At 43.2% G+C, this 10,858-nt stretch overlaps 1 protein-coding gene across 1 annotated transcript in view; it reads left to right on the plus strand.

Annotated features, from left to right (window-relative positions):
* ADAT2 (adenosine deaminase tRNA specific 2) overlaps positions 1–10,858 on the plus strand; it is a 46,618-nt gene that overhangs the window by 2,467 nt on the left and 33,293 nt on the right. The window contains 1 exon segment of the mRNA XM_053460893.1: positions 5,800–5,906. Within this exon segment, the coding sequence (XP_053316868.1) occupies positions 5,800–5,906 (107 nt within the window).

A 10,858-nucleotide genomic window follows, 5' to 3' on the forward strand; every position in this document is an offset into this window, starting at 1 on the left:
TGTGCAAAACGCGCAGACATCCTCTGCTTCTCACCTCCCCTCCACTTCCGCTTCTCCCCTCCACTTCCGCTGGGGCTTCTATTACGGAACCCGGCGTCACGTGATCTTCCGGTGCGGCTTCCATCGTGGATGCCCCAACGGAAGCGGAAGGGAGAAGCAGCTGTCTGCGCGCATCGCACAGACCCCTACCGGCTGCCAGAGAGGATCCAGGTCCCGTGCAGCGCTGCAGGGGATTTGGATTTTAGTGCACGATGTGCGCAACCTCCGCTACTTCCTTTCACTTCTACCTGCCCCACCAGGGGTTAATATAGCAACAGAAGAAAAACGGAGCAAGTAAGCACTGTGACGATACGGATACCTGGAGCAGCCTCTCCCCCAGGATGTATCGTCCAGAAAGGAGTGTTGCTGAGACCGGGGTCAAGTTGGTGACTATATCTCCCCCAGGATGCTGGTCTCAGTAGGGGAATCTTCTGGAGCGAGGCTGAAGGGTCAGTAGACGGTAGCAGGTTTGACCTGAACTGGGGTAGGCATCGAGTCCGTTAACCCCTGGATAGGGAGGCATGTATTGATATCTCTGCCTCCAAGTACAGCCTTTACAGAGGCTGCCAAGTGTTAAGCTCAATGCTGACAGATCCGAAGACTCTGCCGCAACCCTCCCAAGAAATGGACGCACACCAAACTCTTGGGGAAAACTTCTCTGTTTATTGCAAGGCATACAAGGTTATATAGGAAAACAAGGGGTTGGTAAAACACTACAAACAACCAAGTACTTTGTATACAGAAGGAAAGTTAACATAAGGAAATTAACTCAGGCATTTAATTAATACAATACAATAGTTCACACCACAACAAAGGATCAATACCATCACCTCAAGATAATGGCGGTGCAGACAGGAAGCAGCACCAATAAACATAACAAGATTATACGAAGGAACTTTTTAAACACCTTCTGCTCTGGTACATCTATCCTTAGTGTCACCTGGGATGGCAGGGAAACAGGAAGTTCTACTTACCGAGAGCTTCTTTAACCTGCCAATCCCTGGTGACACGTTTTTGTTCCCTCCCTTCCTTTCAATAAATTTTGTTGCATCAGATTGCTTTTCCTGTGTGGTCTTTGGTATTCACTGGAGTTAGTAGAAGGGGAGGGGCTTTTAAAGTTTTGAGTCCTGCCCTATCTCGGGTACGGAGGAGGAGTCTATCCTTAGTGTCTCCAGGGATTGGCAGGGAAAAGAAGCTCTTGGTTAGAAGAACTTCCTGTTTCTTGGGAATAAACTATACAAACCATATTGTTTTTTTCAGCACACCCAGCAGATTCCAAATATACCATTTTTATATGTGTATGCCTCTTTAGGTTTGTAAAATAAAGCCAAAAACAGGGAGGAAAAGTGTGTGTTTTTTCCCACTTTCGGCTCAATAAAAACTAGTTTGTAATTTTATTTTTCTAAACTGTAATATCAAAACGTGTTGTTAAATATTTGTAGGTAACCGGTCTAAAATAAACAGAAATTGATAACAGTAGGCTGTGTTTTTCTAATATTTTATTGCTGAAAGGTCAATTTACTAGACCAGGGGCATCCTACGTGCGGCCCGCAGGCCAAATGCGGCCCGCGGCACCTTGAGGTGTGGCCTGCGTGAGATTGGCAGCCAGGGCAACTGGCAACTGGGATCACAAGAGCCCTGCTACTTACCTGTGGGAGGGTCTTTTGTACTGCACAAAGGAAGCGGAACCCAGCAGAGTTCACGTGACATCACATGACTCTGCTCCTGTCCTGCTTCCTCTGTGCTGTACAAGAGAACGCAGAGGGAGGCCACGCCCCCTGCTGAAGTCTGTGAGTGGCATAGAGAGAGCTGCAGTGCATGTAAGGGGGTGGGTGTTTGAATGAGTATGCGTGATTGAGGGAATGAATCTGTGAATGAATGAGTATATGAATGAATGTCTGTGTGTGTGATAGCATGGATGTGTAAGTGCTGTAACCTAGGCATGATGGGACTGGGATTGCTGTTAGCAATCACACTCCTATCTTGCCAAGTCATATTGTTGAATTTTTTTGTCCAATTGTGTGTTACTTACTTTTAATAAAAGTGTGGTTAACACACCAAAATTGGACAAAAAAGTACAATACCAATATTAATTTATATATGATTGTTGACAGCAATCACACTCCTATCATGCCCAGCAAATCAGTACATGCTGGAATCTGGGTATGCCTGAGATTGCTGTTAACAATCATAATTATATATATATATATATATATATATATATATATATATATATATATATAATATATAACATTATTCCATTTTTTTGTACAATTTTGGTGTGTAACTTACTTTTATTAAAAGTGGGGGATTTTGGTTTCGGCTAAGTGAACCCTGTATTTTCGGTTTTGGTCCAGAATTTTCATTTCGATGTATCCCTAGGATAAATTGAACTATTTCATTTTTACTTATCCAGAATCCTGAATTTGAAGTCACAAAACTTTCTAGACCCAGAACAGAAATCAGTGAGAGGAAAAGTAAAGGTTTTGTGTTATTTACTTTATTTTAATCTGCATATCTTATTAAAGGCCATATTTTCTCACAGTGAAAAATGAGTGTGGCCCTCTCATGTATACAGTTCTGATGAAGTGGCCCAGTGCAGAAAAAACTTGGACACCCCTGTACTAGACTATCACAAAAGACATCTTTAACCCCTTAACCACCTTTGATGGTTCAGGGCCGTCACGCAAAAAACGGTCAGTTGAAAAGAATCCTCTCCAGACCCTCCTGAGAATCTGGCTCCACTTGCAGGTTGAATACAGGTACTGCATTCAACCATGCATGTCAATGGAGCCCAGCTTTTCACAATAAAATATATTAAAAAAAAAAAAATTATGCAGTGATGTCACCAGAGGAACCATCCAATACCAGCAAAATGTAAAAAAACAATAACTAAAATAAAAAATAAAGTGTATTACCGTATTTGCTCGATTATAAGACGAGGTTTTTTCAGAGCAAATGCTCTGAAAAATACCCCTCGTCTTATAATCGGGGTCGTCTTATAATCAGACCTCAAATAGGTCTGACTACGAGACAACTAAGATCCAGATCCCCCGCAGCTGCAGGGAGCCTGGATCGTCCTTTCTCCCCCCCGCCCCACTTACCGGCGCTTCTGAGTCCCCGGTGTGTAGCCGGGGCAGCGTGTAGATCCGGCACCGGTGCGGGGAATTCTCTCTGACAGGCGGGGAAGGTCTGCGCGATGGACGCAGACAACCCCCGCTGCTAGCCACATCTCCTTCCGGCTGCAGCGTGAGTTCTACACGCTGCCCTGGCTGCAGCGTAAGTTCTACACGCTGCCCCGGCTACATGACAGGGGAGTCAGAAGCACCGGTAAGTTTGGAGGAGGGAGGGGGAGGGAGTGTTAAATGGGGGACATAAGGCATTTCTGGAGGCAGAGTGCTCTGTGAAATGCCTTTTAACCCCTTAATGCCACTCTGCCTCCAGAAATGCATTTTTAACTCTCTATACACCTCTCTGCCTCCTGAAATGCCTTAAACCTCCCTATATGCCACTCTGCCACATAATATGCATTTTAACCCCCTTAATGCCAGAGTGGCATATAGGGGTATAAGGCATTTCTGGAGGCAGAGTGGCACATAGGGGGTCAAAAGGCATATCATGGGGCACAGTGGCATATAGGGTTAAAAGGCAGATCATGGGGCACAGTGGGATATAGGGGGGTATAAGGCATTTCTGGGGCAGATGTGCATAACTGAGGGGGCAGGTTGGAAAATAGAAGGAAATAAAACTTAAATATTTTTCTCAATCATAGCTTTTATAAAAAAAAAAATAGTTTACGTGAATTAACATTTACTGGTAAAACTTTTTTCTTATAGGGTCGTCTTATATTCAGGCTTTTTCTTTTTTTTGCTAAATATTCAGATTTGGGGGGGTCATCTTATAATCAGGGTCGTCTTATAATCGAGGAAATACAGTATTTTTAGCAAGTGCTAAAGTAGCGCTTTAGCTTCTCAAAAATCGTTACATAGCGTTCAAATACCCAAGGGGTGTCTAATTTAATAAAAAATGAATGGTTTGAGGGAGTAAATCGGAGTGGCCTGGCTCAAAGAAAGGGCATTGGCACAGTCTGACCAAAATGGAGAAAAAAGTGCACTTCCCAAATGTGCCATTTTATTTCCCAAACAACCCGACAAACCCATGCATGTGGGGTATCACTGCACTCAGGAGATGTGAATATGCTGAACACATATTGGGGTGTTGTTTGATAGTGACGCATACCAGGAGCTATGAATTCCTGAAGTAAAACCTGAAAAATACAGAAAGAAAAAATACCACCACAAACTTTGGGAAAGGTTGGTGGTAGAATATAATGCATGAAAAGGGTTAAAATATCAGCAATTCAAATACCTTGGGGTGTCTGGTTTTCAAAAATATATGGTTTGATGGGGTAAATTGAATTAGCCGGCTTCAAAGATGTTCCAAAGAGGAGATGGAGGCAGAATGACCAAATGCTAAAAGCCTGCGTGGAAAACCTGAATTATGCATGTGCCAAAAGTAGCCTTTTACCAGCCAAACAATCTGACAAACCTATGCATGTGGGGTGTCACCATACTCTGGAGATGTTGCTGAACACATATTGGGTTGTTGTTTGACAGTGACATATACCAGGACCTGTATATTTATAACTAAATTAAAATTTGTGAGAAAAAAAATAAAAACAAATTACTATTACAAAGTTTGATTGTATAGTGCATGGAAAGGGTTACCAGCATTTGAAATACCCTGGGGTGTCTAGTTTTTTAAAAACATATGGTTTGATGGGGTAAATTGCATTGCCCTGCTTTAAAGATACCGGAAATAGCACATGTGGCAGAATGATCGGATTTGGGGAAAAAATGGGGAAAAAATTGGTTTTGAAATAGAAAAATGCTACTTATCCTTATTGCCCAATAACTTGCAGAAAAAAGCAAAAAAACATAAAAACACTGGGTGTTTCTAAACTCAGGACAAATAGTAGAATCTATTTAGCAGGTTTTTCCATTAGCTTTTTTGGATGAGTAAAAGATTTTTCAAATAAAAGTGAGAAACAGTATGGGGGTTAATTTTTCATCATTTTATTTTATAGGAAATTAGATGATCTGAAAAAAAGCCAGTATCTGAAAGCCCTTCTTGTCCTATTTGAGGCTTCCTTTGGGCCCCTTTTGCAGAGGGTGTAAGATATAAATTAATATTGTTATGAAACTAGGATACCTTAAAGGGACACTCCATCTATCGTATGCACGTTAAACCAAATTTTAGCTGCGTCGTGCTAATACATCTGGATATTCTGTAGCATTTGCATTTGCCTCTTTCTCCAAATTCAACTCTTATTATTTGCGGTGCAGGAGATTTGTTCAGCCAATACATTTCCTGCCACATGATACATTCGCTTCCGGTGAGGCTTATAAAGCCCACTCTGTTTCTTATTATAGACATTTGGTTTGAAGGTCCCCAACTCCTAGGCTTGTAGGAGACGTGTCCAGCTGAATGTATCTTCTGCTTGGTAAAGTGAACACACTATTTTCACCACAGTCAGCCATCAGTTCTTGCTTGAGCAAGATCCCGAGGTGTTCTAATGGGACTATAGGTTAAAGAATACATATTAAAGTACGTAGTATACTTATACATATGCTTTAAAACATAGTGTTTTACAGTGTGGGTGCAATTTATGTACAATCATTTTCAGATAATTTATGAGAACTTTTCCTTTCCAAATGGAAATGACGACAAAATATGTTCTGTTTAATGAATGTTTTTCAGAGATAATTGTACATTACAATACAACTATGGAACAGAGAGAGAACATCGATGAAATTTCTAATATCATTCAAGAGATGGAGGAATGGATGCATAAAGCTTTTCAAATGGTATGGTATACAAAGTCAGACTTCGCATTTAATTAAGGAGTGCATCTTATCTTTTTATATTTCATATACACAGGCATTGCAAACATTATGGTAAATCAGAATGTTAAACATCATGGGCAGTGGATTTCAAGAAGAATACAAATAATGTAGTCTTTAATTTAGGTTTTCTGGGGATCACTTTATTTGCATACAGATAGGATTGGTCATAGTGAAACTATAAATGAATCAGTCAGTCTGTCTGTGTATATAAGGATAAATTATATGGTTAGTCAAATCACTTCATACAACAAATAAGCATTGGTAAGCATTATAAAGTATTCATGAAGCTCTCCCCCAAAAGAACTTCTACATGCACGCATAACCACACTGAATCAATTTACTGTATAAGGTATTTCAAGAAAATTGTCTCACTATCTACCCTCTCCCTACCCCCCTTCTATCTACCCGCTCCCTACCCCCCTCTCACCCCCTTCTCAGGCTATCTACCACCTCTCCCTCCCTTCTCACTATCTACTCTCTCCCTATATACCCACTCCTTAATCCCACCCCCCCCCGCTTTGTAGGTCACTTACCGTGCAGTCCTGTGGTGGGGGCGCAAGGCCTCTGTCTCGCTGCTCTGCCTCGGTGCGCGCGGCTTCACTGCTGAGCTCAGCGTTCGGCCGGCAACCGAGACAGACGCCTCACGCTCCCAGAACTGCAGTCGGGGCAGCGCTGAGGCATGAAAACGACCGCTCTGCCCCCCTTGGGCCCCCCTGACTGGCAGAACTCCAGGGCCCGGTCGCAGTCGCGACCACTGGGACCCCGGTAGTTCCGCCACTGGCTTTCTGTTTCTTGGAGTGTGTCGCAAGGCAGGTTTCTTGTTAGAGATCACTCCTAAGGGAGCTGCTGGCTCAGGGGCTGACTTGTAATGACCAGTTGTGAATTCATCCTGAACTAAGAATGAAATATAAAACTTATAAACAAAATTAGTTATACTCTACCCAGTTCAAGAAGCTAAGAAGCTGCAAAGCCAATCAGGAGTAGGTTGGTGTGTTAACCCACAACTGAACATGGACAATTATGGTATAGGTTTGAAGATACAGAGATGAAACTTTTAATTAGTGGGTGAAATTGTGCATATAATTTATTAACTGAGTCTAATAGCAATGGAACTATGCTTGCATATACTCAAAGCTAAATGTTGTTTCAAGTGCAAGACAGGTCCATACATAGACTATGGAAGTTTATGTAATTAACGGTCTAAGTGATTATACACGTTATCTATTGTTTAGAATAGGGCTGAAACAACTAATCGATTAAAATCGATAATAATCGATAATGAAAATCGTTGCCAACGAATTTCATTATCGATTAGTTGAATCGATTTTTATCGATTATAAAATGAGGGTTTTTTCAGAGCAAACGCTCTGAAAAATACCCCTCATTATATAATCCGTTTAGTCTGACTCACAGCAGCAGCTCCTACATACCAGTCCCTCCCTGTAATCACTGTGACAACTGGCCCCGCCCCCTTCCTTCTCCCAGAAGGCCAGAACCACATGGCTGTGACACTCATCTAACTGTAAGTATAAAATTAATATTTGGGCTACTGAAAGTTAGGGGAGGTGGGGGTTAATTTAGGGGCAGTTATGGTTAATGGGGTGTTTAGGGTTAATTTAGGGGCAGTTATGGTTAATGGGGTGTTTAGGGGCAGTTATGGTTAATGGGGTGTTTAGGGGCAGCTATGGTTAATGGGGTGTTTAGGGTTAATTTAGGGGCAGCTATGGTTAATGGGGTGTTTAGGGTTAATTTAGGGGCAGTTATGGTTAATGGGGTGTTTAGGGGTTAATATAGGAGCAGCTGTGGTTAATGGGGTGTTTGGGGTTAATTTGAGGCAGTTGTGGTTAATGGGGTGTTTAGGGTTAATTTAGGGGCTGTTGTGGTTGATGGGGGTCTTTAGGGTTAATTTAGGGGATGCTGTGGTTAATGGGGTGTTTAGGGTTAATTTAGGGTAGTTGTGTTTGATGGGGTATTTAGAGTTAGTTTAGGGGTAGTTATGGTTAATGGGGTGTTTAGGGTTAATTTAATAAAGTTAACTTAAGGCGCAGTTAGAGGTAAAGGGGGATAGACTAAGGGGAATCTAAATCCTGGGGGCAGTGAAGATTAACCCAGTACTTATTTATAAAAGTATGGTGTCAGTGTGCTGTGAACAGGTCTGTGACTCTGAGGGGACTATGAGGTATCTGGGGGGTATAAGGCATATCTGGGGAGGATGGAGTGACATATCTGGGGGTAGGGGTATAAGGCATATACGGTATATAAGGCATATGTGAGGAGGCCAGCGTGGCATGTCTGGGAGGCAGCGTGGCATGTCTGGGGAGGATGGAGTGGTGTATCAGGGGGTATAAGGCAGGGCTTGACAAATTTGTTGTGAATCTAGGCGCCAGGTAAAAAAGTTAGGAGCCAGGATTTTTTAATGGATCAGGAGTGATCTGATCATCATCAGCCCACTTACTAAACTCACAGCATTTGACCTGGAAGCACCCTGGACTTCCAGGTCAAGTGCTGTTTTTTTTGTTATTATTATTATTTTTATCTCTTTCGATGCTGATGTTCCATTGGAGCACAGCATTGACTGATATTTAGTCCCCACAAGCTTGTGGGGACAAATGTTAACCCCTGCAATGCCACGAATGTGTCATACACTATTGCGGCATTGAAGGGGTTAACGCTGCGATCAGGCAGCAGGGGGGTGTTGGGGCTGGTCTCCACACTCATGTGGAGACCGAAGAAGCCTCTCCCCTGTACCTGAAGCTGCCTCTGGAAGCTGGGACTCAATTGCTGGTCTATAGACCAGCCATTGCAGGGGGGGGTCTCTGATGACTGCTGTAGGCTTCCATGCCTACAGGAATCATCAAAGGGCTTGTGGGGGCTCGTTTTTGCTGTTGCTGGTCCGCCTAGGCTTCCAGGCAGACCACCAGCAGCAGAGCCCCGTACAAAACGGGAATTAACCCCTAAATGCGGCATTGAAGGGGTTAACGCTGCACTGTCGCTCTCATGGAGCGATCAGGCAGCAGGGGGGTGTTGTGTCAGGTCAATCAACACACAACCCCCTTCCCTGAAGCTGCCTGGGGCAGCTGAAAACCCGATTGCTGGTTTTGCAGCAACCGCGTTTTCAGCCTACAGGCTCACTCCGTGGGAGTGATCTCAGGCTCGGGGGCGGGCTCTGAGTGGCTGTGCTGTCTGCCCAGACTCCTGGGCAGACAGCAGCAGCAGCGCCCTCGTGTGGTGACTCAGCCTCTTACATCCACAATTTTTTCTGGATGTAAGAGGCTGACAAAACCTAGGCGCCAGGACAAAATTCTCTGTCGCCATGGCGACCTGGCGCCTGGGATTTGTCGAGCCCTGGTATAAGGCATATCAGGCACAGTGGCATATGTGGGAGGCAGCGTGGAGTGGCATATGTGGGAGGCAGCGTGGCGTGGTATATGTGGGAGGCAGCGTGGAGTGGCATATGTGGGGACAGCTTGGAGTGGCATATGTGGGGGTAGAGTGGAGTGGTATATGTGGGAGGCAGAGTGGAGTGGTATATGTGGGAGGCAGCGTGGAGTGGCATATGTGGGAGGCAGCGTGGAGTGGCATATGTGGGAGGCAGCGTGGAGTGGCATATGTGGGAGGCAGCGTGGAGTGGCATATGTGGAAGGCAGCGTGGCGTGGTATATGTGGGAGGCAGCGTGGAGTGGTATATGTGGGAGGCAGCGTTGAGTGGCATATGTGGGAGGCAGCGTGGAGTGGTATATGTGGGAGGCAGCGTGGCATATGTGGGAGGCAGCGTGGAGTGGCATATGTGGGAGGCAGCGTGGCATGTGTGGGAGGCAGCGTAGCATGTCTGGGAGGCAGCGTGGCAAGCCTGGGCTCAAATGTGCATAAATTGGGGGGGCTGGTTGGGAAATAAAGACAAGAAATGCATTTTATCAGTTTTTTTTTATTCTGCTGTTTGTATTTAACATCATTTGTTTATTAAATTATTTTAAATAAATGAAAAATGTACATTCATTTTTTTTATCCGATTAATCGATTAATCGACAAAATAATCGGCCAACTAATCGATTATGAAAATAATCGTTAGTTGCAGCCCTAGTTTAGAACTCACGTGGTTGGGTTAAAAGAAACATTCTCATACTGTGCTTCCCATTCACTCAGTCAGGGTTTTCAAAACTCACTCCTGACATCCCAGGTTCAAGGGCCAACTGTTTGGCTGCACTAAAACATTTTTATTGTGACCGCATTTTGTTCCTGTTAGAATTAGTCATGGAGAGAATAAATTAACCCCTTCAATCCCAGGGGGTTTTGGTACCTCAAAGCCCGGAGCAATTTTGCCATTTTTGGGGTATGTCGGTTTAGCGATTATTCTCCTTTCCTGTGAATAGTGTACCCATGTAAACTATATATTGTTTTTTCAAGGAGAGATAGAGCTTTCGTTTGATACCATAGTTGGATGATTAGCTGAGAATTTAGAATGAGAAATTTAGTAAAAACTAGCGAAGATTAGAAAAATAAACTATTTTTTTTTTTACATTTTCCCTCTGAATCCTCACAAAATTAGGTAAAGTGATGGAAAATCCCCTCCAAGTTTATCAATTCAGGTGTCCTGATTTCAGAAATACCTAATTTATATAGATTTTCCAGACTTTCCCAGCACCAGGGAGCATACTATAAGATGTACAATTTTGTATAATTTTTATGCCTAAGGCTTAACGGGTTTGGGGGTTGTGAACGGGGGCAGGAGGGTTATACTGGCTAGATGTTATGCTAGGGCAATGGGAAGTAAGGTTTTAAAATTTTTTTATTATCTTTTTTTTTAAATATATTTTTTTTTATTTAAATTTTTTTACATTTTGTTTGTATTTTATATATTTTTTTTTTACACAGTAATGGTAAGAGGTCCTCCTAGGGACCTCCTGAACATGCCA

The sequence above is a fragment of the Spea bombifrons genome, chromosome 3, assembly GCF_027358695.1.
Source record: "Spea bombifrons isolate aSpeBom1 chromosome 3, aSpeBom1.2.pri, whole genome shotgun sequence".
NCBI lineage: Eukaryota > Metazoa > Chordata > Amphibia > Anura > Pelobatidae > Spea > Spea bombifrons.